Raw genomic sequence first — 23,272 nt, forward strand, 5'->3', positions numbered from 1 at the left:
CAAAAAACAAACAAAAAAAAAGCAATTTTCAAAAGAATGGTCATAAATATATGGAAAACCCTTCAACTTCAGGAGTGATCATATAGATCTTTGGTAAAATGAACAGGACTTTCACACATGGTGGTGGTAGAATAAGTTGAGAGAATTCTTTTAGAAAGCAATTTGATAATATATAACAAAAGCTTTAAAACACATCTTTTGATCTACTTTTCGGAATCCATTTAAGAAAATAATTTTAAAAACCCTGTAAAGTAATATGTATAAAAATACTTGCTACCACATTTTAAAAATCATTTTATTACAGTAAAATATATACATCACACTTTTAATAGTGAAAAGTAGAAACAACTTGAAATCTAAATGATACAAGGAATTATCTTTGTTCAGCAGACTATTTAAAATAATCATTTAAAAATGTGAATAAAGAGTTTCTAATATTGAAGTTAAAACTTATGTTAATAACAACTATGGTAAGACTAAGAATATTTATTTAAAATTTTATATTCTACTTCCATAGATGGGTATAGAGAAAAATTCTGGATGAAAGTAGAAAAAGGGGAAGAAATCCCACTGAGAAGCCCCATATATGACCAACAAGGGAGAAGGCTAGGAACCCAGGAGGAAAAGGGAGGAAAATGGCACAAAAGAATTCACACAATCATTGAGGGACTGAGAAGTCAGGAGAAAAAACCGTAACAGAAGCTAAAAGCAAAACTGTCAAGTAAGTAAATGGGATGATACAGTAAACGAGACTATCTTTACTGACAGGGACTTGACAGGTAGGGTCTTTGATAAACTAAATGTAGAATATAAATTTTCCAGAAATAATTCACTGGGATTATAACAATGTTATAACATTTAAAAATGGGAAGAAATGTAGAATCAATGTTTGTTTTCTGTCCCAGCAGTGTTGTGCCATCTCTCTTATATCTCATAGATAACACTAGTATAAGATACAAGGAAGGTTTGCTCCGTGGTACTTTGCAAATGATGGAAGGTAATAGAAAGGTCTCATAGCCTTACATCTTACATTCCTTATGTAGAGAGAAAAAAACCAAACCCACAAACATAGAGGAAGCTGGTGTAGTAAACACTATCTGAAGTCAGATATGAACTTTCTATGAGAAAATTATAAGACTTAAACAGGAGCCACACTTGGTTGGTACCTGGTACTTGAAAAAAGAGAGTGTTAAACTTTTTGTTGGTTCACTGATTTATTAAGTTCAAACAAATTGCTCTTAGCTCTAAGATCTATCATAAGGTAAGCAGACCAAAATTTTTTTAGTTTTGCAACTGGCCATTCCAGTTATTCTAGGCTGCCTAATATACTACAGCTCCGCATTAGTTCTTTGTCTTTAACTCACTGAATAGTTCAACCTGTGTCCCAGCTCACCACCTCCTAGCTGGAGTCAAAAATCACCAGGAATTTTTTTTCAATAAGCCCTTCTGAACCCAGGTCTAAAGCCAACAGAATAATTTTAAATGCTTATTCTTGCTATAAGGTAATTTAAGAATTAGGTATTAGTATAAACTTAATTGGGCTTATTCTGTTTTGTTTGTTTTAAAGAATTAACTATATTATCACTTAAGACTTTTCTAGAAGTCTATGAGAACAAGCAAAGTCTTTAAAAGCCTGTTTTACTATAGGCTAGAATATAATAAATTCATGATGTAATAGGGTTGATTTTTATATGCTACGTTTACTTTAGATTTACATGGGACCTTTTACACAAGCAATAGGTACAATGCATTTGTAACCATCATATTGGACTGGAAGCGTCAATGAACTCTTTTGGGTGATTTGAGTGCTATAGAGTCTGAGCTGCAACTTTTGGCACTGTGTAAGCCAATTATAACCTAACATATGGAGAAACATGATCTAATATATGATAATCCTCTTGAAACCAGTTTCCATGCACATTAACTTTTTAAAATCCTATCACTGATAGGATATAACTATTTTACACAATGAATTTGTGACTATTCTATTCCCTGATACTCCTCAGTGATTAAGAGAAAACATTTCAGAGATAAATTCTGAGCAACAAAGTTAAGTAGCATATAATAAGATAAAAAAGTAACCTCTTAACACTGTCCTTTCATTTACCAACTTTAAAAGCAGTCTGCATGTAATGGACATGAAATAACAAGTGTTCATTACAAGTACAACAACAAAGAACATTCTGTTTTTAAGATCACATAATATTTCCAGTACTTAGAAATCACAGTAGATTAAAAATGACAGCTAAAAACATTAGTTTACCTTCCCATGTATATAAATATTTATGGATGCATAAAAGGCAGCATACTACCATTTCTGAAGGAATCTAGGTTAACAAATTTAAAAAGCCACAAGATAGAGTAGATTCTCTCTCTCCCACCCTCGCTCCCCCATACTTCTAATAAGGCCAAACTTAAAACTACTTAAGTCTTATCACCTTACCATATGTGGCAAAAGTTCTTCTTTGTTGTTCAAACATAAAATCATTGATATGAGCTGGTTCAGCATATCCAGAAAGCATATTTCTAGGGGCAGCCATTTGCTGTGTCCTAAACGGATTTTCTGGTCCAAACTGTAATAAGAAAAATAGAAAGAAAGAAAAAGATAAGTTCTGAGTGTATGAAAGCTAGAATTACTAAACTATATATCTTCAACTCTAAATGATCAAGGACCAATTAACATATTTGGGAACATGCTACCCTCACATGGGTCAGTGCAATTGGGCAATGACTGATTAGCACTGTTTGTCAGCCCCTGGGACAGAAGGAAAGGAACCCAGCTCATGCAAACCTATATATGGCTATTTACTTCAAGAGCTCAGTAGCCACACATGGTATTGGCTACTACATTCCCATCATTGCAGGTTCTATCTGACAGTGTTGCTCTAGATAACTGAGAGTTACTACAGTTTTGTCTAAACCACGATTTGGGGGACTTTTGGTGACTTTTATATCAATAGTGGTACCATGATGTAATTAAAAAACAGAAACGTTTCTCTTCCACTAGATTATCAATTCCTCAAAGGTGGAGACTCAGAATCCTCAATACTTACTACAATGCTTGGCATAAAGAAAGCACTAATGAAGGAAAGATTAATCAGAATCCCAGTGGGGTCAGAGAATAGGAAAATAATGAAAATAGAGTGCTTAAAAAAGTCCCTAGGAAAAGATATTACAAATGTATATATAATTTCTCCACTCTGAAGTCACACTGCAAACATCTTACACAAAATAGTACTATTATTATCTACTTGTTTATAATGCTTTGAGTTTCCAGAACATTTTCCTAAATGTTATCTAATTTGATCTGTACAAAAATCCTGGCAAGTTAAAGAGGTATACTCCTTCTCATGTTACAAATGAAGAAAAAAGCCAAAGACAGTATATTTTATCTGCTGTAGGGTCAAAAGTTTTATTGGTTGGTAGAACCAAGGCTAGAACAAATCCTAATCAAGCATTCTATTGTATCATAACATTCCTTAAATGCATAATCATAGCCCCTGAATTTAAAAAAAATTGGGTAAAAATTACCAGAATATATTATATCAAATGCTATTAATTTAATGCTATTATAAAAAGCCCTGGGAAAATTCAATTCTTTTCCTTTTGTTTTTAAATAAAATGAGCTTCCCACTTTGGAAAGAGTGAAAGTAACAAGATATTTTCATTTGAACTTTGTAAGACTGACTGTCATGATGAAATATTCTGACATTAGAACATCTTAGGTCATTACCATTAAAAACCATCTATTTATGATACATCACCAGAGCCACAAATATAAATTATTAATCTTCTCTTAACCAGTACATTGCATTATCTATATACCAACGTTATACTATATATGAAAATCTGTCAATGTTAGATTATTTGCCTTATATTTTTTCTGTTTTAGAAGAAAATAAATTATAAGATTCCTATACATTGATAGTTTCCAATTCTATGTTTAAAATGAGTCAATTTAAAAATACTTGATATACATGTACAAAGCTTTTATTACTATTTATTCTAAATTATAATGGATAGTGTAAGACTCTGCAGCCCAAATGTCCATCCTGTGTCTGCTGATGGGTGGAAAACATAGGAAAAGAATATAGTTTGTTGAATGCTGGAAGTTGTTGTTAACTTCATTCAGTCACAAAATTTATTATGGAAACAGGAGCAGTCATAAAGTTAAAGATAATAAAATGATTTAAAAGCTTCCTAGATGCTTTACCTGCTATAATCAGCTATCATTTGCAAAGTAGCATCTGGTATGTCAGGTGGGGGGGGGGGATCTAAAATGATAAAAATCCCCACTGCCTTTTTTGTTAATCCTATCACATATATTAAATTAGAATCATTGCGCTTATAGGTAATTATCCATTTAAAAGAGTAGGCTACAATTTTCATAGTCTTATTTTATTAAGACTTTATAAAAAAGAGAACAATTCTTCTAGACGTTATATATATATCAAACTAGCTCCATTAAAAGAAAAATTCTCAGTGTTAAAGAACTATGATTTCTATATAAATACAGATCCAAATATTAAAGCTAAGTATATATTATATATGGTGGTATATTAATACCTAAAGAAATCTAAAAATTTAAATGTGTTTATGTCTTAGACACATTTAAGCTAAAAATCTTCTAGTGCTATGGGAAGCTGGTAGGAGGAGTTCTCCATCTACTTTAGGCTCACCTTAACTGCCTGGTTACTGGTAGCTATCAGAGCTCACTTCAGTGACATTAAATATCAACAGAAGAAGGCAGAGAATGCTATTCAGCGAGACTTAGCTCTTCCCAATTACTCAAAGTATGTCTCCCAGATGTTCCTGGCCCCTGTGAGTATGTAACTCTCTGAATTCTGAGGCAACCATTAAAAAAAAAACCAAGACCAAGGCAGGACGATAGCTTGAGGCCAGAAGTTCCACACCAGCCTGAGTAAAAGTGAGACCCAGTCACTACAGAAAATAGAAAAATTAGCTGGGCGTGGTGGTGTGCACCTATAGTCCCAGCTACTCAAGAGGCTGAGGTGGGAGAATCACTTGAGCTCAGGAGTTTGAGGTTTCAGTGAGCTATGATGATGTCACTGCACTCTAGCCCAGGCTACAGAGTGAGACTCTGACGCAAAACAAAACAAAATTTAAAAAGTATATAAAAGAACACACAAAACTGATGATTTCCAAACACTTCAAGTTTTGGGTATTAACTAAGTTTAAAAGTAAATTTGTGTTTGAGTGATTTTTAACAATTTATAACAACATATAAGTAAATATAAAACATGAATATATATATTCAAGTTAATTAGGTATGAATAACAGTTTTTAGCTAAAAGAATTTCGAAGTACACCACAGTCCATTACAACTGTAATCTCCTTATATAAAACATATACATTTAAGAGAGCAATATTTGCAAATCATACATCTAATAAGGGGTTAATACCCAAATATATAAGAAACTCAAAAAAACTCAATAGGTAGAAAATAAATACCTCAATTAAAAATGGGCCAAGGACCACAGTTTCTCAACATTTCTCAAAAGAAGACATACGAACGGCCAATAGGTATATAAAAAGTGTTCAACATTACTAATCATCAGGGAAATGCAAATTAAAATCAAGATATCAACTCACACCTGTTAGAATGGCTGTTATCAAAAAGATAAAAATCAAAAAGATAACAAATGTTGGTAAGGATGAGAAAAGGGAACTCTGCACACTGCTGGTGGGAATGTAAATCAGTATAACCACTAGGGAAAAGAGTATAGTGGTTCCTCAACAAATTAAAAATATAAGTACCACATGATCCAGCAATCCCACTACTGAGTATATGTCCAAAGGAAATGAAATCAGTATGTTGAAGAGACATCTGCACACCCATGTTCACTGCAGCATTATTCACAATAGCCAAGATATAGAATCAACCTAAATGTCCATCAACAGATAAATGGATAAAGAAAATGTGGTATTCAATACAATGGAATACTATTTAGCCTTTAAAAAGAAGGAAACCCTGTTATTTGTGATAACATAAATTACCCTAAAGGACATTATGTTAAGTGAAGTAAGCCAGGTGCCAGGACAAATATCACATGATCTCACTTATATGTGGAATATAAAAAAGTCAAACTCATAAAAGCAGAGAGTAGAATGGTGGTTACCAGGAGGTAGATTGGGGGACAGAGGGATGCTGAGTGATGCTGGTCAAAGAGCAATCCCCACAATCCAATGCTATCAGCAGAATACTTTAATCTTGTCAGACATAAGCACAGTTTAAATATTACTGGCAAAAGACAATTTTTACTAGTGCTGTTTCTATGACCTTGGGCCTCAGTTTCCCTCACCTATAAAATATATGAGCTATTAATATATTATTTCTAAAGTTCATTCTAGCATTAATATTTATAGCAGCCCTTATAGCCAGATTTTTAATAGTAACTGGCATTTTTTACTCTTTTGTATTTTTTCTATTCTCAAAAGTACTATTATTTTAAGGAGTCTAGAGTTCTTCCTGAGACTTATGGGTTTATGACTTTAGAGAGGCTAATTAATACATTTTTCTCAAAGCAGATTCAAAAAGAATTGAGTGAAATGAAGAAAATTACTAGACTAAAATAATGGCTATTATGTCTTTAAGTTCTACCCGTAATTTGAGAAAATTTATCTGGATAACTAGGTAGACTATTTAGGAAAAGTCCTTGTTTGGGAGGGAGAAACAATATTTTATAAAATAAGTAATTCAGTCAATTTTCAGAACTAGCAAAGTCAAAGGCATAGGGTGTAATTCTGCAAACTCCACAATGGCCTTCAACGAACAGGTCTTCGTTATAGAGATATTAAGAGTGATCTGGACTCAAATAATCTCCAAATATGCTACTTGCTGGCAGTGAATCTGAGAAAACTTGGTATCCTCACTGCAATATAGGAATACAAGCACTTACTTCATAAGGTTGTAGTGAGGACTATAGGAGATAAGATATGTAAATCTCTCAGTATGGTACTTGGTATACAGTAATAAATGAGAGTTGATAGTTTTTCCTTAATTAGTATCTATCCCTGTTCTTTCTCATCATGCAAATCCTTACCAAATATAGCTTCCTAAAAATTCACTTTTGATTATGCCACACCCACATTTAAGAACCTCAGCAATCTGTCATCTATTAAATCAAGACTAAACTTTTCACCTTGGCCTTTGCAATAATAAAGTATCATTATACTCTTATTTCCCTATTTTCTCTTACTGATAATGACCAAGGCATTCCTATTCTTTAGATCTTTTATGACTTGGCTCATCCTGTTCCCTTCTGCCTTAAGTTTTTTCCTCATAAAAGCCTATCCTACCATCAATGCCAATAATATTAATGTAAATAACACAAGGGCTACTCTTTGTTAAATGCCTACTTTGTGCCAGAGTTTCCTAACCACATCGTACATTATCTCCTTTAACCTTTTAATGCAATAAAGTAGAAATTATCTTCATTTTATCTATGAGAAAACTAAGAACACCCAAGGTTACAATGAGCCCATAAGTAGTCTGCTTAACTAAAAATCTCATGTTCTTAACCTAGATTGTATTGTCCATTTCAAATACTACCTCTTTCAGGGAACTTTTTTTTGGTAATATTTACAAACTGATGTAATTTCTCCTTATAGTACTTTAGAGGCATTACAGGGAATAGTCTGGTTTCTATCTTAAAAAAAAACAAAACACTTAACACATCCTCTCTGGTAAACACTAGCTTGAGGAGATGGATTATATCTTGTTTTTGACATTAGATTCTCAAAATACAGTAACTAGAATTTGATCTAACAAAGTTCCTGGTAATAATTTTCCAGCCTTTGCCAAGTGATACAGATTCTAGTCATAGAACACAAAGTTCATAATCTATTAAGTCACAGACAATTCATTTGGCAATGAGGAAAAATTATAATTTTGCTTCCCTTTTAAATCTCATTGCTCCTTTCTTAAACATTAATAAGTATCCCAGTGTTCCTAATATAAACTAGCTTATATATTTAACAAGAGGCTCCCTAACATTAGGAAAAAGGACAGAACATTAAAGGATTGATAATCCCACAAAGAGAATGATAGGCCTATTGTCTTGTCAATATCACCACAAAACATTTCAACTGACTGCTTAAATTTTTCTTGAAAGTTTTGAAAAATGTAATTACACAGCAATGTATATTAGTTATACAGAGGATTTAAAAACCTAAGAAAAGGAGACTTCATACAAAATAAACTGACTTCAGTATATCATACACCGCAGTACTTCAAATTAAGAAAATTTGTTTTCTGAATTCAGTGGCTATATTTTATTGAAGTACTTTCCATTTAAAAAATCATGAAGCATACATATAATATACAAGCTCTCTTCAATGGGCTGGCTGAAGCGGGGCCAAGGGATATGAAACAGCCTACAAGTTCGACAAGCTACAAGGATTTAAGAAACAATGGAATAAAATTTAAAATGTACTTTAGGCTCAGAGCATGACAAGATTTTTTGCTAGTGCACATCCAGAGAAACAGCTGGAGCACTGTCTAAACAGGACCACTGTCAACTTTGGCTATGCTACAATACTTCAACAGCCATCTTTATGTGACTATAGAAACCGAGGCAGGCAAAGAACTACATGAAGTAGTTCTATGACTCTGACATGTCACAAAAAGGACAATGACCTTATGCTATAAAATGAAAAATATTAAAAAGTACCTCATTTTCCACCAAGATGCAATAAGATATGGCTCCTTACTCCCATCTTTAAAGTGCTTCTGCTATGGAAACTTTATTTTTTTGTTTTATAATTACTATTTTCTGGAACCTCTATTTTATAAATCAAGCATTCTTTCCCATTTTAAAAGGCAAATTATCTAGAAATTTAATCTTTTCTATGAATTTTCCTGAATGGAGAATATTCAAAAATTTTCTTAAATGAATAATATTCACCTTTTCTGGGTTTTTTCTTCCATTTAAAAAAATATTTTTATCATTTATCACCAAGACGAAAAAAACCCCAAAAAACCCAATACTCTATTTTACTCAGAGCAGGCATCAAACACTACAACTACTTCCCAGCAGTGTATCAATAAAACATTTCAGAGGCATCTGTAACTAGATGTCTCACAATATACTATGCACTGATGTTAACAAACCAAAATTTTTTCCTTTATGGCTAATTTATACTACTTCATTATCAACACTGAGAGGAAGATGTCAACTAAGTTCACATGTAAGAATCAGGTATTTTCAGATTTCCTTTTTCAAATGACATAGTTCCATGTTGTCAGACATTTGTATACAGGTAGATAGCAGCTGGTGATTTTTTAAAAGCATTTTCACAAAAGCATATTATTTAATAAGCTTTTGGAAAATAGAAGGATCTATTTTCTAAAAGCTTATGTAGTATGTTTTCCTGAAAATGCTTTTTAAAATTCACCAACTGTTTATCTACCTATGTACAATTTAAATTCTTTAGTAAAAGGCAGAATCTAAATAAAATGTTTTCTTACCTCAGGAGCAAACATGGTCTCATAGGTAGGATTATACTGAACTTCTTTTACAGCAGGGTCAAGGTGAACTCCAGTCTCTAAATCTTCCTAAAAGAAAACCAAACGAATATTAAAGATCTGATAACTTATTATTTTATTTTAGAAGCCACATTAAAGTCATACCAGCCATTTTTCATACCAACTTTACGATTATTATATCAGTACCATATGATTAATAATACTAACAAATGAAAGATTAACACAAGTAATGTATATAATTAGTTCTAGAGATTAGACTATATTAAAAACTTTTCTTTTCAAAATATTGACTTTATTAAAAATTTCTTAATAAGTTAACACTACTCAAAGCCATACATTTAAGAGATTCCAACTCTTCTTTTTTATTAACTCAAAACACCTGATCTTCTGGTGCCAAATTCAGAAGCAGCACTCCTTTTTTATTCAGCAAACCATATTAGATATATAACCATATGGCACTTGGTTAGGTACTGCAGAGGAAACAAAAGGAAGTGGCAAAGCCCAAATCTTCTAAATCTAAAGTCTCTATAATCTATGTCAATGTTTTAACGTTCTTAAATTCATTCCCCAGATTAACAGACATAATAATCTCATCTCCACTGATGAATCATGGTAGTCTATCTTTTGCATAACCCTATCAGTTAACAAATATGACAACTCACAGATCGGTACCTCTAGCCTGGACCTCCCCTCTGAACTCGAGACTCCCAGGACATCTAACAGGTATTTCAAATTTGATATATCCAAAAGGGAACTCCTGGTCTACCCTTCCCCAGTGAATCCTTCCAGGCTTCTCTATGTAAATTAATCACACTTTCATCCTTAACAGTTGTTCAGGTGAAAATCTCTAGAGTTACATCTAACTCCTCCTTCTTTTACTCTCTACATCCAATCCATCATCAAATCTTATACCTCTATAGCCATCCAGAATTCATCCACTTCTCACGGCCTCCTTCTATCACCCTGGTCCAAACTCATCATCTTGCATCTGGATTATCAGAATAGCTTTTTTTTTTCCTTTTTGGTAGATATGGGGTCTTGCTGGTCAGGCTGGTCTCCAACTTCTGGCCTCAAGCAATCCTCACGCTTTGGCCTCCCAAAGTGCTGGGGTTACAGGTGTTAGCCAATGAGTCTGACCTTGGAATAACTTCTCAACAGGTCTCCCTGCTTTCTGCTCTTGCCCACCCACAGCCTCATTCCACACAGGAGATAGTGCAGATTTTTTCAAAACATTAGATTATGTTACTCCATTGCTATAAATCCTACTAGCTTCCTCACTCAGAGTAAGCCTGACAAAGGCCTACAAGGCCCATTACCAGTTGTTTTCAGAAAGTAGGCTCCTTAGGGTAGTTTTTTTTTTTTTTTTTGAGACAGAGTCTCGCTTTTTGGTGCCCAGGCTAGAGTGAGTGCCCTTTCATCAGCCTAGCTCACCGCAACCTCAAACTCCTGGGCCCAAGCAATCCTACTGCCTCAGCCTCCCGAGTAGCTGGGACTACAGGCATGCACCACCATGCCCGGCTAATTTTTTCTATATATATATATATATATATTAGTTGGCCAATTAATTTCTTTTTAATTTTATAGTAGAGACAGGGTCTCGCTCTTGCTCAGGCTAGTTTCGAACTCCTGACCTCGAGCAATCCGCCCGCCTCGCCCTCCCAGAGTGCTAGGATTATAGGCGTGAGCCACCGCGCCCGGCCTCCTTAGGGTAGTTTTAAGGGGCATTTTTATCTTTCTGTATTATCCTGTCTGAGTATTCACATATTAAAAACATGTTATTTCATTATAAATATCTTTCCTTTAGTGAGGACATTCAAGTTATATTTTAAAAATTTTAAAGAAGTCACATATTATCTATGAACTATATTTCGGTAAAGCCGGCATTATAAAATTGCTGTTGTAAAATGAAAGAGTTCAGTCTAATTGGTTGAGAATTTTACCCTCCCTGATCTGCCCTCTATCCTCTTCAACTTCTGTCTTCACCTAGCACTAAGCCGGTGCTCACTCTGCCCCAGTCTCACTGGCTTATTTGCATTCCTGGAATAAGATAAAGGACAATCTTGCCTCAAGGTCTCTGTACTTACAGTTCTTTCCTTTTGGAATGTTTTTCCCCTGGATATCCATATGATCATTCTCTCTCCTTTTATAACCACTTCAGTACAGCATCAACTATAGTCAACAGCCACAGATGAATGCGCACAGCACAGTGTCTTTAGCCGACAGCCGTGATATGACTTTTCTAATTTTTCATTTATCAAAATAAAATTGTGAACATTTAAAAATAACGTAATGAAAACATATATGTATATGTTACCTATTCTGATTTACATTACAAGTAAAGCTGCCTGTAAAGTAAAACAAGCTTTCAGTGCTCTAAAGCTTTCCTTATCACACAAGAACAAAACGGATTCTTTGCCAATGCATAGCACAAACTATCGTGCGGACCATGAGTGCCGGCTGTGGGCAAGTTTCGCAGCCAGTGAGCGCCTTAAGGAAGTGGTTAAGTCTCTACTCAGTTTTTCTGCTTTCTCCTTACCTTGCTTTTTTGCCATTATATTTATTATCACCTGATATATATGTTTATTATCCATCTCCCTCCACTAAAATGTAAGCTATACAAAGTGGATTTTGTACAAGCAAATGTACAATCAACCCCTAGAACTACCCTTTTCATATCACCATCTTTATTCTGTTGGCTTCTTGCTGGTGGTAAGACACATCCTTTCACACAATTCAAAGATGATGCAAAGTAACATCGCACCTTGACTACACTCCTAGCCTCTGGCTCCACATATCCAACTGCCTACTGAATTTCATTCTATGGATGTTCCACAGCATCAAACACTATGCTATGCCTAAAATAACATATCACTTTCCTACGGCTCCATCTTCGCTAACAAATCAGGCACTTTCACTAACAAATCTTGCTGATTCTACCTCTGAATATTTCTCCAGCAACCCCACTTCCACACTCTCTTCTCCACATGCCAGCTACCACTGTCCTAGTTTGGGGCTTCATTATATCTTGTCTGGTCTATTATAATACCTCCTTATCTGGTTTAATACACCCGTACTTTTGCTATATTAGACTAACTGCTGATTTTTAAAAATAGCAAGAACTTTGATGCTTTCTGTACTGTAGGCAATGTTACTGCCTTGTATTTTAGGCATTTCCTTTATTATATGATAGTATGTCATATTCTTATTTTCCCTGATACCATCCCTCCTCCTGCCTCAGGAAAAATTGCTTTTTTAATCCACAGACCCAAGGAATGTTGTACTTTTGAGAGTACTTCTGATATATTATTTGTTGCACATGACTTTTACTTATATCTTATATTCTCACTGCCTAGTAGAATGCAGGGCATTCAGCATATGTTCAATAAATATTTGTTAAATTAAACTGAAGAAAGAAAAGCCAAATACTTAGAGAAATTAAATAGGGTAAGGCTGACCAAAGATTATCGGACTGGCAATTACATCAAAAAAACCTTTGCCAGAGTGACGTTAGTAGTGAGGAACAGTATGGAAAGCCAGTTGCAAGGGGCAGAGGTATAAATGAGGACTTAGAAAAACAAGACAGTAATAATTTTTTACTCTGAAGACATCTGGTGGTAAAAAACAGAAGAAGAGATAGGGTGTCAGGTTGAAGGATTTTCAGTGTAAAATTAAGTTTCTCTTTTCCCTTAAAAAAGACTAAGTCAAAGACATAGCCAATTATAGACTCGAGGAAAGGTGACAGCTATAAGAAACACATGACAAGAGTAAGAGGATGCTCAAAGGTCTGGTTATCTTACAAGAGGTAAGAAGGCATAGAATCCAGGACACAGTTGGAAGATTAACCTCTGAAAAGAGGACTGCTCTCTTTGAGACAAAATAGTTTGTTATCTACAAAGGTGAGAATGGGTGCTAGGCAATAGATGTTTGGAGATGCTGGGAGATTTGGGAGTCATAATTGATCTTTTTATTTTCTTAGTGTAGCCAGGGTGCAGGCATCTTTATAAAACAAGTACAGCAACTTCAGATTCATTTATTCATTCAACAATAATGATTGTGTGCCTACTATGTGCTAGGCACTGTTCTAGGGCCACAGAAATAGACAAAGACACCTGCCCTTGTGGAGTTTACATGCTAGTGGGGGAGACAAGCAATAACATATATAATAAATAAATGAATTACCACAATGAACAACATTAAAGAGACCCAATTAGTAACAAACAAAAACATTACTGGCAGATTAACTAGGTATATCAGTCAAGGTTCTTGGTTGCAAGCAACAGGCTGACTCAACAGTATTGAATCCTTCTGAGTTTTTCTTAGAATTGCCAAGAAGGGCGGAGAACCAGAAATAAAAGGATGGAATCACAATTCAAAACCAAGCATATCACAGGGCCAATCCAGTGAGGACAACAGTTTACCAATAATGAACATCATTACTAAATTGCTATGGCTGCCACCAGATATTGCTATTGAAAGTACTGGCCTGAGAAACCAGAAAATGTTGGCCACCTTAAAATCCTCTTTCCTTACTTCTTTGTGGATTAGTTTCAGATTAGTAAACTTAGATGGGTGCATCTGTTTAGCTGAGTCCAATTTATGGTCCTGACCCTTAGCTGAAAGGACCTAGAAGTCCGAGAATCTGGGTTTTCAGCTTCTGGAAGTGGGTGGCAAACAGGGATGTTCTTCACATTAAGACTCTTAAGGAAGGGGATTCAAAGGCTGGGCCATCTAAAGGATGACAAATACATATCATCCTTGGATACACACTAGAATCTTCACTGATCAGAGACAGTATTTTGCCTAGGGTCCAATAGGAAATCCAATACCATAAAGTCAAAAGGTCACATACAATTTTTTAAACTGCACAAAAAATGCTTTTCCTTCTAAATATTCAAAGCCTCAGTGACAAACTGCTTAAAATAACAAGAGGCTTATCCATATTTATAACCATCCCAAAGGATCCTTTGAGACTGGGTCTTATCTGTGCTAGAGTACATAAGCATCATCACTGCTCACTGCAGCCTCCAACTCCTGACCTGGGCGCTAAAGTGATCCTCCTGCCCCAGCCTCTTGAGCAGCTAAATATACAGTCATGCATCAGCACACACAACTAATTTTTAAATTTTTTTTAGAGACCGGGTCTCGTTATGTTGCCAGACTGGTCTCAAACTCCTGGCATCAAGTGATCTTCCCGTCTTGGCTTCCCAAAGTGCTGGGATTACAGGTGTGAACCACTGTGCCCAGCCCCCTATAGATTTTAGTTCAGTTGCTAGAAACACTTTATAATATAGGTTACCAGATCTTTCCAATGAAGGGTATTTAAAATATTCTAAATTTGCATTATTTTGAACAGAGTATCAAAAGACATCAACTTTTAAATGCAAAGTATAATTTAAAATATAAATATATACCAGTCTCTGGTTCGTGCTAAAATTATAGAACAAATTGAACAACCCTCAAGAAAATGAAAGGTTAATTTTATATTTAATTAGAAAAACTTGGACAATACCACAACCTTGCTTTAATACCCATGAGAAATTCAGTACCAATTAGGTATGCAATTGGAATTGCCACAGAATTACAAAGGATTTCTATTTAGTTTCAATTATCCACAAAAATTAAAGTGCAATAAGTGAAGGTCACCCTATGGATCAAACAGGTTTAAACAAGTTTATTTTTTGTTGATTCAAAGTAATTTGAGAATAAAATTTGCTTTTTAGTATTTTCACATTTCTTCCCATGTCCAAATAAGAAAATAGACATGAAAAGACTACATAAGTTATAAAGCATATCACAAATACTAATCATCATTATAAAGTATTTGTCAACTAATGGCATATTTTTTTTTCTCCAGAAAGTAGAAATGACTAAGCTTTCTAATTTATGTGGATGAGATAAAGGAACAGAAATTCGGATAAAGATATCCTTTGAGTTTGGCCCTTAACAGATGTAGGGGGAAAGGTGATCCATTTGAAGCTCATAAATATAAGAAATATCAGCCAAGAAGAAACTAAAAAATATTATCTTAAAATTAGAAGGAAAATTTTCATTTTACTCAAGTTGGCGACACTAAAGCAGGGAATACACTGGGGGAAAGTAACATAGTCATTGATTGAAATGAGAGAAAACCAGGTTTGTTTTTATTTTTTTAATTTTAAAGTTACTTAACGAGCAACTCTTGCAATCCATCAGGGTCCATTACATGATTTCTAAAGTGCAAAATCTGACAATGTTGCATTAAAATAAAATTTTAAGTAGAAAATACCCACTGTCATACAATGTAGAATACAAATATGTTTAATTGGTGTTCCAAAATAAGAGAAGAGAGGACTAAAATATGTAAAGGGATAAAAACAAACAACTGGCTAGAAATGTCAAAAGATCCACACTCCAAATCAGTCAATCCACAGTTAAAGAGACCCAAAAAATTCTGAGCAGAACAAATAAAAGGAAACCCACACATGTGTATCCCATAATAAAACTAAAGAATGAAACCAAATCACAAAAAACAAAAACAAACAAAACGGGGGAGGAGGGTGGAGAGCCTTAAAAGCTGTCAAAAAAAAAAAAAATCACTTTCAAAGAAAAACAGCTATATCAATAGCTGATTTATCAGTAACAATGAAAACCAGAAGACAGTAGAACATCTTGAATGTGCTAAGAGAACATTGTCAGCTAAGCAAACTGAACCCCGTAAAAAGATCCTTCAAGAATGAGAGTTAGGCCGGGTATGGTGGCTCACGCCTGTAATCCTAGCACTCTGGGAGGCCGAGGTGGGCAGATTGCTCAAGGTTGGGAGTTTGAAACCAGCCTGAGTGAGACTCCGTCTCTACTAAAAATAGAAAGAAATTAATTGACCAACTAAATATATATAAATATATACACACACAAAAAAAAATTAGCCGGGCATGGTGGCATATGCCTGTAGTCCCTGCTACTTGGGAGGCTGAGGCAGTAGGATCGCTTGAGCCCAGGAGTTTGAGGTTGCTGTGAGCTAGGCTGATGCCACGGCACTCACTCTAGCCTGGGCAACAAAGTGAGACTCTGTCTCAAAAAAAAAAAAAAAAAAAAAAAAGAATGAGAGTTAAATGAAAACCTTTAAAAGACAAATTAAAACTGAATGCATTTGCCACCAGTCAACCCTCACTAAAGGACATTCTTAGGGATGTGCTATGGACAGAAAGAAAATGATCTCTTGCATACGGGATGCAAGAAACATCATCATTCATGATCATTCATGATCATCTTGTGGAGGGTGTGTGAGTGTATGTATGTGTATGCATATATACACCAGACAACAATAGCTAAAATAGGAGTGGGAGGGATGTGAATAAAATTAAAGTGTTCTAAGGTTCTTGTGTTGTTTAGTAGAAGGTGAAGGTATTGATCAGACATGTTGTAATTTCTAGGAGTAACCACCAGAAACTGGGTGCATAATTTATAGATGGGGGGGGGGGATGGAATGAAAAAAAGAAAACCTAAAAGAATGGATGCCTAACTTTCTGCCTTTCTTCTTTTCTGTTATATGTATTTAAGACTATATATTTTTTAATTGCTATGGCTGCATCTCATATGTCCTGATGTATGGGTTAAAGTACAATTTCACAGTTTTCAAATGTGGGAATTTTATGTCTATCTTTTTGCGGTTGGTTTCTAACTCAGATGCATAAATGGTCAGAGAATATGGCAATATGATTTAAAATTTGGTGAAACTTATTTTATGGCCTAGTATGGGGGCTAGCAAACTGTGGACCAAATCTAGCCCAGTCCATTTTTTGTATCAAGAAGCTCAGAACAGTATTTACATTTTTAAAGGGTTGTTTAAAAAAAAAAAGATGAAGGAGGGAGGGAAGGAAGGAGGGAAGGGGGGAGGGAAGGAAGAAAGGGAGGAGGGAAGGGACGGGTGACAAATTTTATGTGGCTAGCACAGCCTAAAATACTATCTGGCCCTTTCCTGAAGTTTGCCAATCCTTGTTCTAGTATATGGTCAGTTTTTTAAAAATGTTATATTAAGGCCAGGTGCGGTGGCTCACGCCTGTAATCCTAGCACTCTGGGAGGCCAAGGCCAGCGGATCGTTTGAGCTCAGGGGAAAAAAAAATAAAGAAAGAAATTGGCCAACTAACAATATACATAGAAAAAAATTAGCTGGGCATGGTGGTGCATGCCTGTAGTCCCAGTTACTCAGGAGGCTAAGGCAGGAGGATCGCTTGAGCCCAGGAGTTTGAGGTTGCTGTGAGCTAGGCCGACACCAAGGCACCCTAGCCCTGGCAACAGAGTGAGACTGTCTCCAAAAAAAAAAAAAAAAAGTTATATTCGTGCTTGAAAACAATATTCTGCACTGTTCAGTGCCACATTCCATAAGACCTTTAGATACAATTATATAATTTAGTAATTTTGTTGTTCAGATTTTCTGTATCACAATTGTTATTTTTTGCTTATTCTATCAATTATTGAGAGAGCTGTATTAAAACCTCCCACTGTCATTGTACATATATTAATTTCTCAATATAGCTCAATTTTTGCTGAAATATTCTGAGCTTAGATTGTTATATACTTCTTTGTGACTTGAACCTTTTATCATTAGAGAGTGACTTTTTTTGTCTCTAGTAATCCTTTCTGCTTTAAAGTCTACTTTGCTGATCAACCAGCATTCTTTTGGTTAGAATTTGCCTGGTATATCCTTTTTCTATTTTTTTATTTTTTATCTTTCTGAAGGTCCTAGCAAGCATGGCAAGGCAAGAAAAATATTAAAAGAAATTAAGGCTGAAAGAAAGAAGACTGTCATACTTATCGCTGATAGGACTATGTAAGTAATAAGATTAGTTAGAAAGTTAAATAAATGGAAAAAATAATGCTATTTATTAATATAATAGCATAAAAATAATATGTACCTAAAGATACCACCAACAAAACTGCATAAGATCTTGATGGAGAAAATTATAAACTTCGAAGAAATAAAAGAACCTAAGGAGAGCCAAACAAATGAATAGACAATAACACTGTCTCCAAATTGATCTATGATTCAATGAAATCCCAAACAAAATCCCACCCGGGTGTTAGTAGAACTTTACAAATAAACTGTATGTAGAATTACAGGGGCCATGAATAGCTACCACATTCCTGAACAACAACAACAAAAGGGGAGGGAGGAACTGCCTTACCAGATATGGAGCAATATTTTAAGAATTTTCATACCATAGACAAAAATTAATTTAATGTGTATTGATGACTTAAATATGAAAAGCAAAGATGTAGTGCTTTCAAAAGATAATATGGAAGAATATTTTCATGACTTTGGCTTAAGTATTGCTCAAAAAAGAAACAGAACTAAAATCCATAAAGCAGTAATTTGATAAGCTTAGACTACATAAACTGTTCTGTTTATAAAATATAGGGAAAAGAGAAGACACAAACTAGAAAACATTTTGCAACACACACAATTGATAAAAGATAAATAGTATCCAGGATATATAAAGATCTCCTATAAACCAAAAGAAAAAAGACAACCCAACAGTTTCTCTGAAAAGAAAAAAAATCAAATTACCAATAACATATATGAAAAAAAATTCAACCCTATCAGTGCTCAGGGAAAAATAGATTAACAACACTGTATAAACTTATTCTCTGCCAAAAATGCATGCTATTAATCACAGTACAATTAGTCAAATACAGATGAACCTATTTGCATGCTTCACATCTCCTCCCTTGGTCATTTTCCAATCATTTGCAATCATTACATTTACTATGTATCAGCTTTTTTTATTCTTCATATAAGCAAGTGCTGGTTCACGAACCAGCAATGAGCAATGTCCTTTACTCTCTCATTCTAGAACCAGGACCTCTAGGTGGGGTGGCCCTAGGTCTGCTTCTAATGGACCTCTGGTACCTTACATAATCTTTCCTCCTGGATTTCCTTAATTATAAGCAAGAGAACGAAGTGAGCTTTAGACACCCTCTCCACCCACGCCCGCACGCCTACTGCCTGCTCAGCTCTAAAACTCTGATTCTCAATGTATATGCTTTTAGAAGACTTTCTTTTCCACTTACTCTTTCATTTTATTCTCTTACTAAGAATATTTTCCCCTTAATCTTATGTACTAGGCATTGGAGACACAAACACATAGAACAATCTCTGGGCCCCAGGGTCTCACAGTTCAGTGGGAAAAAAAAGATTACCAAATCACAGGAATGTGGCAAGTATTATAGTTAAGATAAAGGGGCTGAGGTAGACACAGAAGGAAACATGTACACTGAGACCGAAGGACAATAGAGTTTGGGGTCAGGGAGAGAGGCATGAAGCAAGGGATTTCCAGGCAGAGAGACTAGCGTCAGCAAAATCTTGAGAGGAAAAAATAAAATTAGGCATTTGGGGATTTGTACAGAGTTCAGCATGGGAGAATGAAGGCCTCACATGCTATATAAGGAAACTTAGAAATTATCCAGAGGCAAGGTGGTATCTTTGGGCAGGGAAGTGATAAGATGAAATTAGAATTTAGAAAGATCATTCTAGGTGCACTGTGGAGGAAAGAAAGGAATATGAAACTGGAGACAAGAAGGAAGGAAGTGGAAAGACCAGATAAAGGCTACAATTGTCTTAAGAGAAATGACAAGAATCTGAACTAAACAGTGGCAGAAGAAAAGGAAAGAGATTTGATAAATATCGTTGAGTTAAAATGAACAGGACCCACTACCCAAAAGTAGTGGCTGAAAGACTAAGAAAAGTCAAGAATAACTCCTGAAAGAAATATGGAAGATATGAAGGCTGTACTAGTGAAAATAGAGAGAAAGGAATTGATTTGAGAGAAGTTAATGAAGCAGAAATGTTAAAACCAGTTGAATGATTAGCTTCAGGGGCTGAGGAAGAAGGAAGAGAAAAGGATAACTCCTTTGTTCCTGGCTTGTACTAACAGGTAGGTTGTGGAGTCATAAATCAAAATGGGGAAAGCACAAGTGGATTTTGAGGGAAAGAAACTGTTAATTTTTCAGCACACTAAATTGGAGGCACCTGAGAGCCATCCTAGAAGAGAGATTTGTTAGATTTTAAGCTAGTAAGGAGTTTAGAACCAGAAATAATAAGGATAGCTAACATTTAATGAGTGTTAATTGCATGCATGGCACTGTAAAAAGTGCTTTAAATGCTTTATGACAATTCTTGTAATTCCATGAGATAGCTACTGGTGTTATTCCTGCTTTATAGACAAGAAAAAATTAGGCACAGAGCATTTAAAAGAACTTATCCAAGGTTACCATGTGGGTAAGTGCTGGAGGTAGGACTTGAATCCTGGAGTCTTCAGAGCCTGTGCTAACCACTTCACAGTGTTTACCTGAGAGCAATCAGACAGACTTGAGATTGAAGATATGAAGAACATGTGGAGTGCAAAGAGGACTAAGGGCAGAGTTCCAGGAAATGCCAATCATGAAGGGGAGGGCAGAAGAACAGGGGACCAGAAGACTGAGGATATCCCAATGGAAGCCAAAGGGAGAGAATGTTTCAAGAAAGAGGAATTAATTAACATTGTCATTTGATGCAGACACTCAAGTCAGAAGGCAGAACTTGACAACTGGAAGGCCTGGGGCATCGTTCAGCCAGAGTAGTTTTCCAAGAGGCTAGGGTCAGACAGCATTGGGTTGAGGAGAAAATGAGAGGAAGTGAAGAGAGCTTCAAAAAGCTAAACTGTGAAAGGAATAAAGATTCAGGAGATTGTGGCAGAGGCATAAGTTTGGAAAGTTTTCTTATAAAGTTTGAAGGATTCTAAGCATTCTTTCAAGCCAGATGTTATTAATAAAAAGTAAAATTCATAAACAGCTCACTCAAAACCTGTACGACACTTAAGTCATAAAACTACACTTGCAAAGGAATTTCTGTACACTGCCTACCCTCTTCACATCTTGATCACCTGCATCAGGCTCTAATGGGCCTACACTATCAACTGGTGGATGCTCCCACCAGGCTCTAGACACACCAGCCTTTCCTCAATTTTTCAAACACATTAAACTCTTTGCCTTCTCAGGGTTGCCCATCACCTTTACCTGGAAACTCTTGCCTTAACTTATACAGGGCTGACTTCTCATTCTTTAAAGCCACCTTTTCTGACAAGGATGTCCCTGACCAACCTTTGAAATCACACTTTTACCTTATTCCCTATTATGGCACTCTATTTTTTTCCTTCACAGTACTCAATCTAATCTGTAGCCACTTTAACTTTTAATTTGCTGCCTCTTCCACTAGAATGTATGCATCATAACTGCAAAGCTGTCTAGAGGCCTGTTGGCTTCGGTATCTTCAGCCCTTAGAACAGTTCCTGATAAATAACATGTGTTCAATAAATATTTGTTAAATGAACTACATAACCCGATTTCTCCCTTTATCACCTTTCTCCATTGTGATCATGCATGCTGTCTCTTAAATCAAAGGCCTTTTCCTCACTATATTGACATACACGATCACAAAACATTTATTGCACTAGTTACCAGGCTCTGTGCTAGAAGCATTATTCATATAATTTCACTTAACCTTCAACCTAATCTTCTCATGTAGACAGGTGCTTTAAAAATTACCTACACGGTATAAGTGAGGATACAGGAGGTTGTATAACTTGTCCAATTTCACATAAGTGGTGGTGCCGGGATTAGAATCTAGTTCTTCGAAAACAAAACATGCTTACTTCAAGTGAAGGCACATAATTTGGTTTGGTAAGTCTTCATGTAGTTTTATTTATGTACCAAGGTTACACCTGCTTTATCCAGTCCACGTCCCAATCCATAAATTCAACTTTCTCTCCCTCTTCCCGCTTGTTTTCTGATGGCGGCAGGCGAGGGCAGGGAGGAGCGGAGGGCTATCCCGAACTTTCGATTCTTGGTTTCTCCCGCGGAAGATGCATATAGGTAGGAGACGAAATCCAAGCGTTAGCACCTTATCTCTTGGCACTGAAAATGAGGTAACCTGGGGCCTAACATGCGACCGGCGGTTTTGAAGCTCAAGCCAACAATTCCCGCACCGCACCAGTTGCCAAAGCACTTACCTTAACTGCCACCTCGGGAGCCGAGTCCACTGCCACAGCTAGAGAGGGCTTGGCCGAAGGCGACTTAGTCAAGTGCATAAGCGAGTCGGCGGCTGGCAGAGGACACCGACTGCCCTCACTGTCCGAGTCCGACTCGGACCCTGAACCCGAACCATAGGAAGCGGCCAGAGCTGCAATCGCAGCCGACATGACGGCATCAGATCCTCTGCTGAGACCAGGCCAGGGCGGAAGAAGCAGCGACTACCGGGTCCTGACAGATTGGCATGAAACACATTCTTAACCTCCTTTGCTAAAAAGCCATTTAAAACATTTTAAAACAATAAACTAATTATTATTAGAATAATAACAATCGAAATTAGAATTTGGAAACTTTTATATAGGGCAGAAGGGAGAGTTTTAGGAGCTTACAACTTTCAGGACCTAGCTGGTTAAAGAATACGATTTCCGAAATACCTTAGGCCTAGAGATCCCACACTCCCAGCGTGCAGCGCGGCGGGAAGTGCGAGAGGGCACAATGGGAAGTGTAGTTTGGAGCGAGGGGGCGGGGCGGGAAGGCAGGTCCCTCTCTGACCCCGCCCCTGCATGGATGGTTCTTTCAATTGGCTATCATCTTCCCTCATTCCCTAGCCAAGCACTGTTCTCTCCGTCCCCCTCCCCCAAACTGAGGCTTGGGTAGTACCATAGAGCTTCACGAAACGGGGGGAAGAGGGATCTTTACTCCCACTGATGGGTGAGTGGGCG

General features: G+C 36.1%; 2 protein-coding genes across 3 annotated transcripts in view; one reads left to right on the forward strand and one right to left on the reverse strand.

Annotated features, from left to right (window-relative positions):
- The window catches only part of CDC40 (cell division cycle 40), a 487,800-nt gene that overhangs the window by 24,060 nt on the left and 440,468 nt on the right, over positions 1 to 23,272 (reverse strand). The window contains exons 2-4 of the mRNA XM_076003066.1: positions 22,532 to 22,739; positions 9,491 to 9,577; positions 2,444 to 2,573 (exon numbers count right to left, since the gene is read on the reverse strand). Of these exons, the coding sequence (XP_075859181.1) occupies positions 2,444 to 2,573; positions 9,491 to 9,577; positions 22,532 to 22,720 (406 nt within the window). The 5' untranslated portion in view covers positions 22,721 to 22,739. The remainder of the gene's footprint in view (positions 1 to 2,443; positions 2,574 to 9,490; positions 9,578 to 22,531; positions 22,740 to 23,272) is intronic.
- The window catches only part of WASF1 (WASP family member 1), a 69,599-nt gene continuing 69,404 nt past the window's right edge, over positions 23,078 to 23,272 (forward strand). Inside the window, exon 1 of one of the 2 annotated variants that reach the window (XM_076003063.1) lies at positions 23,078 to 23,261. The gene's annotated coding sequence lies outside the window, so the exon portion shown is untranslated. The remainder of the gene's footprint in view (positions 23,262 to 23,272) is intronic. The other variant, XM_076003062.1, reaches the window with a different exon arrangement.

Source organism: Microcebus murinus, chromosome 5 (genome assembly GCF_040939455.1).
Source record: "Microcebus murinus isolate Inina chromosome 5, M.murinus_Inina_mat1.0, whole genome shotgun sequence".
Classification (NCBI taxonomy): domain Eukaryota; kingdom Metazoa; phylum Chordata; class Mammalia; order Primates; family Cheirogaleidae; genus Microcebus; species Microcebus murinus.